The sequence below is a fragment of the Miscanthus floridulus genome, chromosome 18, assembly GCF_019320115.1.
Source record: "Miscanthus floridulus cultivar M001 chromosome 18, ASM1932011v1, whole genome shotgun sequence".
Taxonomy (NCBI): Eukaryota; Viridiplantae; Streptophyta; class Magnoliopsida; order Poales; family Poaceae; genus Miscanthus; species Miscanthus floridulus.
This window is the reverse complement of record NC_089597.1, coordinates 29,278,160-29,297,313: the sequence shown is the minus strand read 5'-3', so window position 1 is coordinate 29,297,313 and position 19,154 is coordinate 29,278,160. Positions and strand designations below refer to the sequence as shown.

The 19,154-nt window shown below is 43.7% G+C and overlaps 1 protein-coding gene across 1 annotated transcript; it reads left to right on the top strand.

Moving 5' to 3' along the window:
• The first annotated feature begins 6,702 nt into the window (after positions 1 to 6,702).
• LOC136520488 (uncharacterized) lies at positions 6,703 to 8,810 on the top strand. The gene has a single exon (XM_066514030.1). The coding sequence runs from the start codon at positions 6,838 to 6,840 to the stop codon at positions 7,888 to 7,890; it is 1,053 nt and encodes a 350-aa protein (XP_066370127.1). The 5' UTR covers positions 6,703 to 6,837; the 3' UTR covers positions 7,891 to 8,810.
• Positions 8,811 to 19,154: the final 10,344 nt, after the last annotated feature.

Genomic DNA, 19,154 nt, shown 5'->3' with positions numbered 1-19,154 from the left:
CTCTTAAGACGTATACGCAGCGTTAATGATTGAGGTCCGGTGATTACGCTGTCCAACAATGATGGGTCGATCTGGACGATGATCGAGCGACGATGTGCAGGCTACTAAGGCCCCGTTTGGGACAGCTTCAACCGGTGACACAAAACACTGTAGTAACACTATAGCAAAAAGTCAGTTTTCTCTCTCCTACTTTTCTCTCTCACTGTAAGCCGGTTTTCTCTCTCCTACTTTTCTCTTTCACCGTAGCAAAAACACTGTAGCGCGCGGGGAGAAGCCAGGAAAACTGGCTTGTGCGGCTTTGATGAACAGTGATGGCGTCAGTGAGAGAGTGAGGGGAGGAGAGAGAAAACCGGCTTTTGCTACAGTGCTGCTACAGTGTATCCAATCATATTGGGATCATGATTTCTCTTAAAGAGTACAAATCCATGTAAGAATACAAATCCAATTTGGGATGGAGACCAGATAAGTAACTAGCATCCGTGTATCCAATCATATTGGGATCATGATTTCTCTTAAAGAGTAAACCAAGATTCTTTGTGCCACTAAGATATCTAAGGATATGCTTCGCTCCTGTCTAATGACGGTGAGTTAGATTGGCACTATGTCTAACTAGTATGTTCACTGTAAATACGATATCAGGCCTGGTGCAATTTGCAATATACATAAGTGCTCCAATGACACTAAGATATGGAACCTCGGTCCCAATATCTTTTCTCCAAAATCTCGTGGTCTAAATGGATCTTTCTTTATTTCTAAAGAACGAACAACCATCGGGGGTTTGTTATGATATGATTTGTCTATATTGAATTTCTTCAATATTTTCTGGATATAGGCTGATTGATGCACTAAAATCCCTAAAGGACGGTGCTCAAGTTGTAAGCCTAGGCAACATTTGATCTTACCCAAATCCTCTATCTCGAATCCACATGATGAAAATTGTATCTCAAATGATTGCATAATTATTTCTGTATTATGATGATATCAAAATAATCAATATGCGCAATCATGCTTAAATATACACAATATATGTTGCGATTTGTATTTGGATTCAGAATATGAAGTCCATTGGGACTTATACGTCCGAATCTATTAAATTCATTTGATCCGTCAATTATTGAATTTGGAAAACTTCATTTTCACATATACTATGGGGTATGCTATGCTAGGTCTCTATGTGAAACTATATGCTACAAGCTCTCATTGTTCACCACCTTGCTTCTGAAAGGAAACTCTGTGAGGGAAGATATTATTGTGGTAATACTTCTCATCGTTGAACAAGAGCAATCTCCTTAATTGCCACCTTTTAGTTTGACCAAATTTGAGTGTGAAGACACTCTGCCTAGGACTTTTGGTCTGGATCCAGTAAGGTAAAAAAAGCAATCTTTGAGGAGTATATGTCGTGATAATTTGTAGTCTTTAAATGATTGATTTAGTTCTTAAAATTAATATAGCATGTGAAAATATTAACCCTTTTGGACTTCGAGTCATTTCCCATATGGAGTCAGGGTGTTCCAATGTCCCAGGATCAGAATTTGGGTGCATCGTTGATCCGGGTGGATTTTGATCTGGGTTTTAGATGCTCATCCATTTTGGATGTCTACCAACTTGAGGTTAGCTTGAATTTACTGATTTGGAGGATATTGTCATCGATATCCTCGGACGCTTACTTGGAGCATTATCCTTAGGAGCGGCCATACTTCTCCCCATCTTCTTTGGAAGTGGGAGTTGAATGATTTTAATTGGTACATCCATCCTTTTGGGCGCATTATAAGTAGGATAAAAGGATTTTGTGACATCCTTATTATAAGTAAATATTTCTAACAGATTCTTTGTAATATGATGTAAATATAAGACATTCTAAACGATTAGGTTTAGAATTTTGGGTACGTGGATGTGAGGATTGCTCTTTTGATTCCTAGCATTCTTAATGTGGTATAAATCTCCCCCTAATGTCTGGAATTATCCTCAAATGTGATCAACATACGGGCAATTTATAAATCCCCTGTAGAGTTACCTCTTGGGATCCCTAATACCCATTAGTATGTTGGGGTGGTGATATGGGTATGTAAAAACATACCCGATGCATAGATGGGAAATATTTGGCTGCGGCCAAAGTTTCACGTACATACTGCAACGGAGAAAGTTTTATAAGTACAGCTTGATGAATTTGAATTAACGATGCGGTGTGTAAGGCCGCATGAAAACAACTTAGTTTTGGTAAATTACAATTCTATTTTAATATGTCATGCAATTTGATTCTCAATAAGAGACTCAATAAAAACCATTATTGGTATGGACATAAGGTACTGGATATATAGTACCAAAAAACCAAACTGTTCCATATAAAATGGATTTGATCCCGTATCTAGGATAATTTGCTCTAAATTGAAGATTTTGAGCAATGAGTTTGGTATAGTGATGGTTGTCATGACTAAGAGACACACCTGGGACTATATTATGGATGTATAAATGTGCATTACATAGTATCTTTATGGTCCATAAAATGGTAAATAGAGTCACATGTATGTTCTTGAATTTCTTCAAAAAATATAGTGGCTCATATTGATGCTACGACAATAATTCTCAAGTTATCTCTATAGTTGAATAACCAAGGCAAATGTGCCGAGTCTTGTTGACATCAAGAGAGAGAATTATTTGTACGCAACATTGGATACAGGTTATGTATGTGTAGTCAAATCGAACTGAGGATGTTTTGTTTAAGTATTGCCATATCCGTTGTTAAGAGAAAAATACTCCTCTTAGTTGTCATCTTAGGGTTTCCATATAAAAACCACATTGACGGATATCTCTATAATTTGAATTGTGTACATTTTGAAATCAGAATACAAGAATGGATTCATGATTATTATTTGAGTACCAATAGGGAGTATGATAGTAGCACGACCAAAGTCCACTATCATGACATCGCGTCAAGCGATTAACAAAATATTTTCTTGTCTCTATGTAAGAGTTTAGGAATATTTTGCTTCCCTATATATAGAGTTTGTGGTGCAACTATCCACTAGGCAAAATTCCTCTTTGCATTTGGATTTACTCCCGTATAGATCTATATATAGCATGAAGAATATAATGACATTCTTTGCAGATATATAGATTTCATACAAGTTAATTAACGGAATATCAAATGTGATGGCACATTATTGTGATATTCAATTAAAATTGATGACAACATTTTATATTACAGCACCAAAATGGGATATAGAAACTAGGTATGTTTGTAAATGGGAGATAAATTTTGGTCCCCAAAATGGATCAAGCGAAGTAAATTCGATGATCGTGCTCTCCATGCTCGTAAGACCCACTTATTAATTAAGTGTTTGGTTGCTACTTGGTTTCTTCATGAAACTTGTTGTGAACAACTAGGCTTCCTGATGGTGTCAGGTTGAAGATAGAAGTGTGCTTCATATCTTTATTGTTGAGCCGGAAACTTATGTCCAATGGATTTGTAATACCGATCAATTAAATGTTTCAAGGCATGATATTTTCAAGTTGTGTGGTTGTAACATACATAATTGGGACAAAATATGGTTCTGTCATATTTGGGAAATGCCTTGACCCTAAAGAATGCACGAGGCTGCTACTTCTTTTGCGTTAAATCTTACCATTAAAGTTCTATGGATGGCATTATTACATGGCATCGAACTTGTTATGATTCTGAAAATTCAATGTACTTCAGATGATAGAGCATCACTATAATGCTAATGATGATTCCTCGATAAGAGTTTATCATACACTTAGACCTGAAGTAATGTAGGAATTAATCTAGAATACATTTGGTAGGTTGTGTGCTTTCGCGAAAATGCAATGTTGGTGGATATTTTGGAACAACATAATTATATTCTCAAGTGGACTTAAGATCCTAGAGATAAAGTTGTGGCCAATCATAGTTGGCATTGGGCAGAATGGCTGCCTTGTGTTGTTCGTATCACTCATTGAAAGCTAGCCATATAGTTCTTCGATTTGCATCCATTGAGATACACATACGTGGGACCTGGATGTATATGGTGCTTTATTTAAATAAAACTCCGTATTTAAATTGATCATAACTGGTGATGCTTTCTTATGAGGAGCATCAAATATTACCATGAATCCATAGAACATCAGGTTTAACATTACGTCCATTGACTATGTTAGATAATGGTGATCATCAAGAGCAAGAGATCAAACTCGTTGCTGGCTATTATTCTAACAAGGTTTAAACCATAGATTTTCTAAATTTACGCTAAGGGTAAATTTAAAATTGCTATGGTGATGCTGTATTAATTAATGCAAAATAAATTGGAGACAAGATCTATCTCACTAATAGTGTAAACCTCATTTATGCTAACACATTAGAGGTAGTCCTCATAAAGATGTAGACCTCTAATAATACGGACATAGTCTGTTGAACAGTAGATGCCAAGTGGTGTATGAAATTTGTATAAACACATTTTAAGGTAATCATCAAAAGATTGATGTAGACCTTAGTTAATCCGTAAACGAATTGGGTACGCATGTTGAGGATAGTCACTAAGTTGTAGACTTAGTGTAGATCCCGCAGTAGCAACTATGGTGCTACCTTGTGTATGGTCAATAGGAATGCTGATTAATGATAGTCATCTTGTGAAAAGATGTAAACCATATGTTTCAATTTATGATGTTGGGTACGCACATTGAGGATAGTCACTAAGAATTTAGTGTGGATTCTACAGTAGCAACTATGGTGCTACCTTGTGTATGGCCAACATACAATATGGAACATTTGTGTTATACAAATAACGAGGTAATACACTTAATCGATTTTGCATTAAAAATGTAAGCGCTATAAGCTTTAAATAAACCATAAATGAGCTTAACATAAAATGAAAATTGCAAATAACAAAGTAATTGCAATACAAAGGTCGTGATAATAATATTACATGTTTATTGGGTTTGCCAATTTGGACAAATATTTTGAACAATGTAATAATAACACATGTTTATTGGGTTTGTCAATTTGAACAAACGTTTTGAACAGTACTAAAAATTTCTAGAAAACATAGGATCTGGAAAGCGAATTTACAGTGATAAATTCATCTGCATCGGTACATGTCATGATGCAATTCTTGATGACACATGGGTCTCGAAAATACTTATTTACATGAGGTAAATATTATGCATCATAATGCATTTTAAACCTAAGGCGTAAAATGAGCATTTACGTGAGGTAAATATAGTACACCACAGTATGTTAAAACCTGAGGGCTTAAACATAAATCTGAAATACATCAATAATCTATTAGGATTATCATGTAATTTATAGGAGAAAGAAGGATTTTTATGCAAAAATGCACGTCCTTATCCTTTCCCAGGGAGACAACCATCGAGCGGACGGTTTTCCATCCATCCCGTCCCCCTGCCCGGACTTCCTATCCCTTCACGGGCTCACCAAGGCACAGACGGTTTCCCGTCGTTCAGCCTCATGGCCGCACAGATGGCCGTCGGGTTGGCCTCCGACCGCCGGAGCGAGGTTTCCGCAAGAGCCGGCCGCCGCGGTCAAGTATGCCGGGGGCGCTGCCGCAGCGCAAGGCCACAAGCGCGCGGGCCGGCGCTGCTAGCGACGGATGAGAGGCCGCGGGGGGCACTGGCCGCCAGGGAGCGGGCCGGTCGCACGGGGCGCCAGCCATGGGCGCGGGAGCCGGCCACGGCACGAGGCCGCTGGCGTGGGGCCACACTTGCGCGCCCTGCCGCTAGGGCCGCCTAGGCGCAGCGGGGAGCCGGTCGCGGTCACCGCCTGCCGTCGGTCGGCGCGGAGGCCGCCGCAGGGGCCGCTGGCCGTGGAGTCGCCAACCGCTGGCACTCCAGTCGAGCGTTCAGCCGCACGGGTACTTCCACCGATGGGGAGGTCGCCGTCCGTCGATCGGGATCGACCACAGCAGCCGTCGCCAACACCTTCCATAGGCCAGCAGCCTGGCACAGTAGGCGAAGCCTCATCGATGGAACAGAACGCGGTGGCCAGGGATGAAAGAAAAACAAATCCTTTAACTTGTTCTTGATGCAAGCGCCGGTGACCATTCTCTTCTCTCGTTCTTGAGAGCAAAGTGCTGATAACGTGTTAAAACGTGAATGTAAATGAACAAGATTTGAGAGAATTGTATTCTTTCATTGATCTCTGAAATATATTTATACAAGTAAAGGGGTGTCACGAAGGGACACGACTGTTCCCAAAGGATATGCGCTTTGGAGTAAAACTAACTGTCTCCTATCCACTAATCTTGTAATTGATGGATGAGACCACTTCGTAAACATGTGTCTGTTCATGGCGTCGTTGATGAGATCTCCGAAGGGGTGTCTGTTGAGAGACACCGTTTCATAACGCACTTGTTTTCCTAGAGGGATCTACAGCTGCTTGGTCACACAGGCTAGATTGGCCACACACTCGGTTCTCGGCTTGAGTCGCTGGACGGTCGGCTGCAACACAACAACAATCGCATCTCCGCGATCGTGTGCTCTCCAACTGAAACCGTGTATACTACAAAATCTCGTCAGCCTCGGCCAGACAGCCTGCCTTCTGGCTTCTGGAAGAAAAGGAGCTGGCAGGCCTCACCTTCTTAGAGCCCACTAGCCCAGGCGTAGTGAACCCACCAAATTGAAGTCACGAGCGCCGACTTCGCTTCCGCCGTGACCCGGCCCACTAGGCCCCACAACAACGTCGGCTCACCCGTTCACGACTCCGCGTCCAACTTCTCCACGGCCAGCCCGCACCGCCATCCGCCCATCTCGATTTGGTTCCCCTTTCGGGCTCTCCCCATCGTCTTCCGCCTTCCTCTGACGCCGGAACCCTAACCCTAGCCCGCGATGGCCAGCTCCGCGCAACCCGCCTCAGGCGCCTCCAGGGCCGTGGTGCTCCGCCTCGACGACCTGGCGCTGCCCCCGCGGTACCTCACCGTCCCGTCCCACCTCCCCGTCTCTGACCTCCTCGGCTCCCTCCCGCTCCCCTCCTCCTCGTACTACCTCACCGCCGACGGCCGCCCGCTGCCGGGCTCATCCCCGGTGTCGGCGCTCCCGCCGTCGGCCTCCGTCCAGCTCCGCCTCCGCGCGCTCCGGGGCGGCGGAGGCGACGGCGGCGCCACGGGCGCCGAGTCCCGCGACTGCTACCTCTCCATGTACCTCGCCAAGAAGCCCGACAAGGCGGACCCCAACGAGGCCCGCCTCTCGCGCTTCACCTGCTGCGCGCTCTCCGGGGAGCCCCTCGCCGCGCCCGCCGTCGCCGACCGCCTCGGCAACCTCTACAACAAGGAGCCGCTCGTCGAGGCGCTGCTCCACAAGCGCCTGCCCAAGGCGCTGTCCCACATCCGGGGGCTACGCGACATGATCCCCATCCACCTGCACCCCAGGCCGGACGCCGAGGCTGCCGGGGAGGAAGTCCGGTTCCAGTGCCCCATCACCGGCCTCGAGTTCAACGGGAAGTACCAGTTCCTCGCGCTCCGTGGGTGCGGCCACGTGCTCAGCGTCAAGGCGCTCAAGGAGGTCAAGTCGTCCGCATGCTTGGTCTGCCACAAGGAGTTTGATGAGGCCGACAAGATGCCCATCAACGGGACTGAAGAGGAGGTGGCCGTGCTGAGGAAGAGGATGGAGGAGGAGAGGGGGAAGGTGAAGGAGAAGAAGGAGAAGAAGGTGGGGAATGGCCTCAGTGGGAATAAGCACGCTGCTGCTACTGTTGCGGCAGGGGCTGACAAGTTAGAGAATGGGAAGAAGGGTGAGGCGGCTTCAGGAAAGCGCTTCAAGGCTGCTGACCATGCACCAGCCCATGCCAATAAGGAAGTGTATGCGTCCATATTCACATCGTCCAGGAAGTCGGATTTCAAGGAGACATATTCATGCCGGTCGCTTCCATTGGGAAGGAATTGATGTCATGCCAAGATCAATTGCATTGCATGGAGGTGATCCTCTTGTATTGATTTGCCTCACTCATATCATGGATGGCTCACAAGTTTAATGTTGGTCACTTTATCTGGCGGTATTATTTATCTTTGATTGGCGACCCTGATCATATTTTGGCTGTTAGATCAGCGTTACATTCATCATATGAATGATGTGTGCAATCTGCAATTAATACTTGATCTTGTGTAGCAGCTTGTGTTGGAATAAAGTTGTTACTTGTATGCATTGCTAATGGTTCCCAAAAAAAATGACAAACGGCGGTCTTCATTGTTGTTGTTGCCACAGTACAGTTAATCAAAGTCCATATGTAATTTTTTTATGTATTGTCCACAAAAGATGTAATCTATGGAATTCAAACAGTGAGGATGTGTGGACAGTATGCGGTTTTGTGGACATCAACATTGCCAGTTTGTCATTCTTTTCCCAATACCATTTCCTGCTAATTGACATTGCAGAGCTATGGTGCTGTTATGGCACACAAACTTTTGTAGGTCTGCTAATTGTGCTGGTGCGTACGTGAACTGCATCAGTGCAGCTCTTGTGAACCATTGGAAACACATACTGCATACTGAACATCGATCAACATTGCTGGTTGCTGTTGTCCCGTGCTCTAAATTGATACAAGATTGATGTGGTCGATTCAAACCTTTCGGTTATTACACCCATATATTTATTCCAAGTTGGAATGGAGCACCCCCTCAAAGAAATAGTTGGAATGGAGCACATTATATTTTTGGTTTTTAGGATTTTTAGATTAGATTACTATATGTTGCTTGAAATTTGATCTTGTTTAAATAAACATACCTTCATATGTGATCTATGCGTATGTGACGATCTATTTGATCTTGTTTATCTGATGAGTGCAGTGATTTATTTTAAAGTTGAAACTGCTGATGCAACCTCAGATACATTGGATTTCTAAGTGGAAATATATAATTAACGTTACTATTAGTATTCTAACTGATACATCATTTCTTTTCATTGTTGACTGTTTTATAGACAAGAAATTGCCAAAGATGTGTATTCCATGATGCGAAATTTAGCGTAGAATTTGATACAGGGGTGTGGATTGAGCTGGATACGTGAGCATCCAAACAAGGCCTGAATTTGCCCTATCCACGTGACCTTCATATGTGACAAAATAACCACAGGTGTTTTCAGCCCTATCTGAGTCAATCCACGACGGAGAAAAAAATGATTGTCTGCTCATGATTTTCTTTCACTGTCGGCCGCCGCTTTCGCTCGCACGCGTATCGCATTCGCCATCCCAGCGTCGTCTACCTCGCCAAGCACCAACTCCTTGCCGACCAACCGGAGCCATATCGCAGACCTAGTGGCGTCCTAACCGTTGACCTCTCTTTCTTCCTCCCTCGCCTCTCACTTCCTGCCCCCTCCCCTCCTCTTTTTCTAAGGTTCTAAATGTACTGCTCATGATCTAGAGGAAGGAGAGGAGAAGCATTTTGTGACGTTCTCAAGATATTTGAGCCCGTGAATAATCTTCAGCTCAATAGGTTTTGGTAGTGTTCCTTGCATTGTCTTTTGATTTGTTTTCTTTTTTTTTTCCCCCTTTCCTTTGTCATTCTTTTCATAGATGTGTAATCTTCAGTTGCTAATCTATGCCCCCTTCATGCTGGTGGTCAAGCTGCATTCAGTGCTCTTCAAAATCCATGAGGAAGAGGGTGAGATTTGCATGTTCATGTTAGAATTTTGTTATTTTAGGCTACATTTGTGCATCAATTGACAGGCTCCTGTTAAAAGTAGGTATGAGTGGTACTTTTCAAAAGCTAGATGCAAGGCCTTGTAGAAGATAGAATCATCTTAACTCATGTTAGATCAGCAAGTATGCTTGTGACAACAATGGGGGGGGGGGGGGGGGGGGGGGGGGGGTGCGGTAAATATGTTTTTTTTTTCTCTCACATTACTTGTATATATGAATCTGACTCCAACAGATACACGAGATGACCTGGTAGTATGTTTCTTTTCATGAATCTTCTAGCTTTGCTCATATTCTAGGTGCTTATTAGTTCTTGTTGGTATTATTGAAATAATTTTTTTTTTCAAAAATGCAAGAGAGCTGCGCTTCTTTGTATTATTATAGAGAGAAAAAATGGTCCCCATACATCAACCCCACTCATATGGGGATCAGGTATGAGGGGGTGGGTTTACATCACACTGGGGCTAGTCTAAAGCAAAGGGAAAAAACAACATCACCAGCCAAGACCAAAGCTACCTCAGAGTGTGCTGCTAAGACCAAAGCTAACTAAGACCTTGGTTCTGCAACTTCTTGGGCCTAGCGAAACGCCAAAGGCTGTGCTCATCATTCAGCTCACGCTGGATTGAGTTAACTGAAGGAGAGGCACCCTCAAACACACAAGCATTCCTATGCTTTCAAATAACCCAAGCACCCAACATGACCAGAGAATTCACTTTTCTGTGCTCCTTCGATACTCTTCTAATTGTTTTATGCCACCAATCAATGAAACTATGCTCATGTTGTCGGGAGATTGTGTCTAGCCACCACACAAGATGTTAGAAGGTGCTGAATGGTCTCATCTTCTTATCACAAAGCGGACACTTATCCGGATGAGGCAATCCTCTCTTAGCAAGTGTGTCCAATGTCCAACATCTGTTTCTGGTAGCTAACCAAAGAAATTTTTTGCATTTGGCCGGAGCCCAAGATTTTCATAGTCTTCGCCAAGGATTATTGGAATGATTTGACCTAGTTATTATAGGGCACCCCGCACTTCGCTGTGGGCTGGCTAAGTTAGAACATCTGAACTTAAAAGTGGTACCGTAAAAAGTGGAGAACATTTTTGAATCCACTGTATTCAATATTGATGTAACAATGGTATTGGGATCAATAGAGTTGCATGAAGCAAAATTTCATTTGAACTAAAAATGGCACTTTAAGCAATTTATTACAATCGGGAGCGGTAGTTTTGATCAGGGACAGAAACAGCAAGGTACAGACTGCGAGCGCGATAGGAAAGAGAAGCAAAGTGAAATAAAATAAGCTAAAAAGGCTTTTATAAGATTGGTTCATCGTGTCAGGTAATGAACATTTGTCTTAGGTAGCAAAGCAAAGATATTTGTGGTAATTTAGATATATACAATATTTTTAGAAGCACTGAAGAGTCCATAAGTTAAATAAAGTTCTAACTGGTGTGCGTAATTTTATCTAAAAGAAACTGGCCCGTGTAATTTACAAAGGAAAGACCCTTGGCAGAAGCATTCAAGCGATACTCCTTGGTGGTAGCTGCAGGCATACAGGTCATATATAGCAGGAGCAGAAAATTGTTGTAACTGACCTACTCTTGTTTTAGCGAAGTAGTAAGATTGGATCCTCTTCATCATCTTCGGAACCTTGATGGTGGTTGAGGGAGGTGCACACGTGGGGAAGAAGGAGGCAGGCGATGGGGGTGGCACTTGAGTACAGCTAATGCACCCTAGCAGTGATATAAGCAGGGAGGAAAATGGACATAATGAAAGGAAAAGAACATTAGTATACATGAAGATTTGGAGTAAATTGCATTACTGCATAGAAAATTATGGATAATCAAGAAAAGGGACTAAAGAAGAAGGAAAAAGTCTGTTTTATACTCTATAAGTTCATTTGTGGCCAAACTTTACTAGAATTGCTAATACTCGCCAGGTCACAGAAGGGAAAAGAAGACCTTAAACAGTAAAAAAATCAAGTGTGAAAGTCTTTTAGGCCTAAACAAGTTGGGGTAGGCAAGAGATGAATCCCATCATGAGCTATCCATCAACATTTGAAACCAAAAAAACATGTAAACCTACCGGATTGAAATATCATGTCAAATAGCATAATATGAAACTGAATAAATAATCAAGACAATAATACACAGTACATGTTTTAGCAAAGAAAGGGCCAGTGTAGAGTGTACGCAAAGGAAGTAGAAATTAGAAATTAAAAAACGAAAAGACCACAACAACCTGGCTATGTTTAGGACATATTCTTGTCAATATCACACCTATTTTTATTTATTTCTTTGCTGAGAAGACCCCAGTTAGTATGCCTGCCAGGTAGTGATGGCATGACAATATACTTGGAAGCAGTAAATAAGGCTCCTTGCTAAAAGGTTGACCTATCTTATGAGAGCCTATAATGTAGTAAAAAACAAAAACACCGAATAGAGATCAATTTACAGCCAAAAAGTTCAAAAAGATCAGGTTGTATGCCTTGATTAAGCATCCAAAGACTGAAAACATAAAATGAAATCATGAAGATTCAAGACAATGTTATAGCAATAATGAGGACCAAACCTCTGATTAAATATATACCTACAAGCACACTCTGATTAGGAGAACATTGTGGTAGGTTCGTGACAGATCGGTACATCTTTATTGGAAAGTAAAATATGAAGCAGATTAAGGGTCTGTCCCAACTTCGTGGCTAAATGAACATAACATTGCTTTCTTTTTAACTGTTTGTAAATATTAAGAACATTGAAGTTACATCAACTCACCATCCTCGTGACTACCCATGGCCGCTTGCTACTACTACCTTTTATATAAATGGCGGGTTCGACATGTCATCGACCACATTGCACCTCTATAAATATGAGCGGCGCTTTTGTCCTCGACCAAACTCCACCCCATTTTCACTTGCTTTGGGACCCATTTAGACTCTCTTTCCCATTTCTTTTCTTTTGGAGCTCTGCATTAGAAAAGTAAGCTCTTTGTCAGTTATGTCATAGCTCTTATGGTGGTTCTACTTCCTTGAACATCACAGTCTTGTCGCGTAAAGTAAGTTTTTTCTATTTCCTCACCCCGATCATTGAGCTTTTAGAGGAGCTGTGATCCTTGGACTCACCTCAACATAGACGTAGGTGGCCGGCAAGCCACAGAGCCATGGCAATATATCTTGTATCATCCTTTTTGTTGTTTGATCGCTCTATACTTGCTCTTTACACTTATGCTTCTAGGGTGTTTTGTTAGATAGCTTTGCCTGCCAAGTGACATAGGCATAGTTGATTTACTTTGAACACTAGGTTGTGTAGTTGTTCACCCTAGGCTTGCAAGACTAGCTAGAGGTAGTGCTTATTAGAGCATCCTTGTTATCTAACTCAGTTTGCTGGTACTGATACGAACTTGAAGCGACGACGGTGAGCAAGTGGCCGGACCTGAAGCCCGACGCGTCCTCCACCGCGCCCTCCACCTCCCTGTATGCCAGCGCCGGCACCACCCACGCGCCTTCCCCACCGTGCCCATCCGATCCTCCTCTTCCTCCCAAAACTATAAGCACGAAAACCGCCTCGGTGGCTCCCCCTCGTCGTCCTCCACGTGCAGCGGACCCCGCTCGGGATCCAAATCCTCCATGTCTACCCTCATGCACCCTCGCACTGCGCGCGTGCCATAAACCCCGTGGCCGGACGCCACCACCGCCACCCATGAACCCTTAGCCCCGCTGTCGGGCGCCGCCGCCCTGCACACCCCGAACCCCACGGTCGGGCACCACCGCCGCTAGATTTGCCCCTGCACCGGGGGCACCCACCATGCACACCCACATCGGGAGAGAGAGAGAAAGAGAGAGAGAGAGAGAGAGAGAGAGAGAGAGAGAGAGAGAGAGAGATGCACGCGCGGCTGGGGGAGAGGAGTCGCGCAAGACCGATGGTGCGGGAGAGGGGGCGTTGGGGAGAGGGAGAGTCAAGCGTGGGGTGTGTGTGGGACGGGTTGAGGGATGAGTGATGAGGTTTGATCCAAGCAATCTGGTCCATTGGATTTGAGTGAGTGAGAGAAAAGAGAGACCAGAGTAGATCTTGTCTCTTCATTTCATAGGTTGGCTTGCTTTGGGTGTATTATTTTGGGTGCACTTAGGAGAATTCATGACTGTGGTAGACAAGTTTTGGTGTGGCTTTAGAAAAGTTTACATCGGTGCATTATATGTGGTAGAGAGTATATATAGAGATAGAGAAGAAATATGTGGTAGAGATTGGTGTGGCTTTAGAAAAGTTTACATCGGTGCATTATATGTGCTAGAGACTAGAGATAGAGATAGAGATAGAGATAGAGATAGAGATAGAGATAGAGATAGAGAGGTAGAGGTAGAGATATCGGTCATCACTCTCGAGATTCCCCTAGCTATGATGAAACAAAAAAAATGTTCGCTTTCTAATCCTTTCAATATCAACTATACACCCTTACAACTCACCTAGCAACAAATCTCTACAACTAAAACATTTATAACTATTCTGTCCGCAGGTGCGACACCAAAGCCGCTCCATGCGATCAGATCAGGAAGGCAACGCGCACTTGCTCCATACGATCAACTCAATCCCCCATAACAACCGCAACAAATCAGGAAGACAAAAATCAATTCCTATAACAATCGCGCACACAAGGAAAGCCTGACGTCCGATAGAAATTTCCCTCAAAATGCCACTATTGGATTTATTGGCGCACGAAATAAATGGATATTGGAGATTTCTTCTTGCCGATATAAAACATTATCTTAGCCACATCACGGAAAAGGTCTATACAGTAGAGTTTGTGAGCCTACGACGCGCGCGCTCTCCGGGATTGTGTTAATGTCATGAACTTTGCTTTTTAGATTAAATGTCACTTTAACGTCGCTATTTAATTTTACAGTATTGTTATCTTATCGTGCAATCCGTGTGTTTTTAATACAAAAGTTTAGCTGTCCCGTAGCAACGCACGTGTACGAACCTAGTTGAACAAAAAATATCCGTTTGACTCCCATTTTACACATCAACTCACCTCCTACCCATGCCACAATAACTAGAATATAGCCGCTTGCTACTACTACTTTTTATATAAATAGTGGGTTTGGCATGTCACCGATCACATTGCACCTCCATAAATACAAGCGGCTCTTTCGTCCTCGACCAAACTCCACCCTATTTTCACTCATTATGGGACCCATTCGGACTCTCTTTCCTATTTCTTTTTTTTGGAGCTTTGCACTACAAAAATCGCTCCTTGCCACTTATGTCATAGCTCCTATGGTGGTTCTACTACGTTGAACATCATAGATTTGTCGTGTAAAGTAAGTTTTTTATTTTCCCCTTCCATGGGGTTCCATGCACATAGGTTTTACTTAGATATAGTCTAAACATGCAACGATATCGATAATGTTGCGACTAGGGCGTCCATCCCGCGTCGGTCCGTTTGGACGCGGCTAGCTGGGCTTGCGGACCGGCTCATAGGCCTACTCCCGCATACAGAGAGTTCCTCAATAAAAAGGAAAGAAAATAGAGTGACACTCCGTTCCCCATTTCGCATCGGCCGCTGCAGGCGCCTCTACTGCACTGCCGCCCTAATTCGCTCGCCTTCTCTACCGCTGTGGCTGCTCACCGCGGGTAGCAAACCTGCCGACTGACTGGCGCTGCTGCCCGACCGCCGCTCGCCCATGGAGAGGGAGACCACCGCCGCTTCCGCCTCCACCACGGTGGGCGGATGCTTGATAGTCGGCCCGGAAGACCTCTGCCTTCGACGCGCCGCGACCCAGCGTCCGCATCCGCATCCACCTCCCACTCACGGCCATCTCTGGGTGCACCCCGCCTCTCACCCTGCTTAGCCACCTCCCTCCCTCGCATGCCCGCCTACCGTCGCTCTTCTTGTACTTCTTCGCCACCGCCGTCGCCCAGGCCTCTCGCCCACCGCTGCCATCGTGGGCAACCTGACTATTCCGCTCAAGATGGATGTGACAACGGTAAAGTCTAGAGGTTTTGCGTATTTATTTCATTTGTTTTTATTGTTTGTTTCTCTTGTTGTGGATTTTGTTCACTCTTCTAGGATTTCTATTCTGAATTTTGCTTGCCTCCTCTCTATAGGATTTGTGATGTTTCAATTTTTTTAATTTTGCATGTTGCAATGGTTTGATTTGAGATGTTAAGGTGGGAATTGGTGTTACCATGGTGGTATCCTTCTTCCTTGCTGGCTGACTTCATGAAGGCAACACTTTCATGTTGCAGCTGGATGAATTTGATGTTGCAGTAGCCTTGTTCTGATGTCGCAACAAGTAATATTTCTTTGTTGCATTAGTCTTTTTTGTTCTGATGTTACATCTCACATTGCAGTAGCCTTGTTCAGATGTTATTCTTTTTTTGGTTTGATGTTGCAGTAGCCTTGTTCTGATGTTGCAACAAGTAATACTTCTGATGTTGCATCTCATATTGCTCTGTGTTGCAATAGACCATCCGATGGGAAATTTCCCATCTCGTTCGGGTGATGGAGTGCGGTGGGATGGAGCGCGGAGGGCAACAGGGTGCGCGGATGTGGCAGAACCTCCTAAATTATAGGACCCACATGCACCTGTCACTGTCCAACGACCTCTGACGACTATGCATATGTTCCTAGTAACTTAAGAAGACTGTCGGGTGTCCCCGTGGAACCCCGAATCATCCACGATTTCCGAGCAGGATCACGTTACAGAGTCATTGCAGTATTACAACATTTATTCAAATATCAAAACCAGAGTAAAAACAGCGGAAGTCTTACAATAACATAATTTACAAAACAGTAGTTTCAAACCTTACAAACTAAGTTCGATGGTTATTACAAACCATAGTAGTAGTGGAGTGGCATAATTAATATAGACATATCACACAAAATAAACATCCTGCCCAAGGATCACACATTTACTTCTCATCGTCAGAACGAACGATAGTCATGCAGCACGATCCAAAACAGATCTGCTCATGAGGCTCACCTGCAACAAGGGGTCAACGAACCCTGAGTACAAAAGTACTCAACAAGACTTAACCGAAATAAAAAAAATTGATAGAACTCAGGAATGCAGGCTCAGGGATTCAAGGTATGGTTTTAGCAATAATCAAAGTTATTTTGCGTAAAAGCTCTTTCAACAAAGTTCTTTATTTCAACAATTTAAACTTCATAAAATCATATACAAAGATGACACGATCCGTAATGAGATCATGAAACTTCATATCCAACACCTTCATCAACCATTCTCAAGTTCCAGTTATTAATTCTACGATGATGAACAGTGAGTTGAGTCTCCATAACCGAGGAGCAACGACGATTCGAACCGATTAAAAACCCAGCTGGGGATTCCAGACCACACGACATATGCAGGTCCCCGACTCACATATATCAACCTACCCTCGGATCCTCTAAAATAAGAACGGGTCCGCGCCACCCGAGAATACAGCACACCTCAAATCCGGCCACATTCCAGCCACGAGGGTACACGCTATTCCCGCCATCTCTCCACTCCCAGTGCGCGAGTAGCCATTCTCGTAATAGAATTACCAAGTTAAGGCTTACCAGAGTATGTGGTTAGTACTACAAATTCTCACCTCATGCAATTCAACAACGGTACGGGCCTTAATCAACACAGGCGGAAAGAACCCGCTCACAAGACCTCCATGTCTTGTGGCTCACACTCACCGAGTCCGCCCGGTCTAGATTTATTACTCCACATTCCCATATCACATGCTAACATAATTAACCAATGTTCCATTTAAAACTTGCAGGTGACAGGTAATCACCCGACTTTCATCGTTCTACGCATAGCTAAGCAAAACTAGGCATATACGAGTTTAAAAACTGGTAATATGGTAAATATGGAATAACAAGGATGGTAATGCACCAATTAGGCTCTTACTTAACTCCTAATCACTTAATGCAGTAACGGAAAGCAAAAGCAAAATTAATTTGTAAAACACAAGGTAGGGTTGTATGCATCCGGGGCTTGCCTTCGTTGACGGAAAAGTCCGGCTCCTGCGTCGTTTCACAAGTATTCGATCCGACCTCAACAGACGGATTAACCTCCTCAACAACTTGATTAACTACCACGCGTTCACCTTCGTTCACTACACGTAATAACAATGCCATGTTTAACATGATGCGGAATACGAAACATGATGCTCGATGATGGATACAAAAATTAAGAATTTGAATACAACTTTCCTTCGCGGTACAGTTGCAAGTCAAACAAACTAAATCTTTTCCATAACACGTACATCAACTGTCAAGGATCATTATCAACAAATGACCCAAGGTCATCACTCAATCCAAAATTTCAAACAAAACCTAAATTATTAAAGGTTACTATTTGCTTTTATGAATTAATTATTTAATTCAAAATTATGAAATAAATCAACTTATTCTAATTGAGCTCAAAATTTTAGTAAATGTTCATTACATGATAACTAAGTGGCAAAACAAATTTCATAATTTTTTTGGACAAGTAAATAAGCCTAGAAAAATCATGGAAAGTCATTTATTAATTAATTGAGCAATTTTTATCATACCCCAAAAATACTGGAAATCAATATTTCAAATTTTTGTCATATAATATACATCACAAAGAAGTCACACAAAAATTTTCATAATTTTTGGAGCTCTAAATAAATTTACACAAAAATAACAAATTCCAGCACTATTCATATAAATCTGAAAAACAGAAAACTCATTTGAACGCTGAGTCACTGACATCGGACCCCACATGTCATCTTCAACCTTCGCGCGTTGACTACGACGACGACGGCGCTGACCGGCGCAAACTCGCCGACGGTGAATCCAAAGGCGACGGTCAAGGTACCAAAATGACCACATCATCACGGCGCATCGATTGAAGGCACTAGCTAGACGAATTACTACGAGCTACGAGCTTGGCATCGGCCATGGCGGATGCGGCGGCTCGGCGGCACTACGCCGGCGACAGGAGCTTGGTAGCGATTAAATAAACGGTACAGGAAGCACCAGTAGCTCACCACGAACACGACGGAGCAGAGAGCAAGGCTGGAGAAGCAGCGTAGACGCGGGTCGACGTACGCAGCAACGGCGGCGGAGCAAGGATCGTCGGTGATGGTGTGCCGGTGACTGTGGTGATCAAAATGAGCAAGCAACAACGGATTAAGCACCACAGCATCGAGACGAAGCTGGAGCTACGCTAATCAGAAGCAACAGCTCATCGGAGGGCCCTGACCACGGTGAAACGGGATCACCGAAGCTGTTGCCGGCCGCGAAGAAGAAGTACGTTGCGCGGCGTTTCCCGGCGAAATCAGACTAAATTGAGGGGTTAGCTGGACGCGCAAGGAGTAGGCGGAGCTGGAGCATGCTTTGCCGAGGCGGCAACGGCGCTAAGTCGACGGCGAGAGCTCGACGGAGCTGCGGCGGTGGTGACGGGAAAAACAGAGAAGGAAGAGAAACGATGACGACGGCGGCGTCGGAGCTTTATAGGGCGGCCAAGGAAGCAAGGAGAAGCCACGGCGACGCCTTTC

What these genes read in the sequence shown, in the direction of transcription:
- LOC136520488 (XM_066514030.1), top strand. Translation starts at nt 6,838, where the DNA reads ATGGCCAGCTCCGCGCAACCCGCCTCAGGCGCCTCCAGGGCCGTGGTG.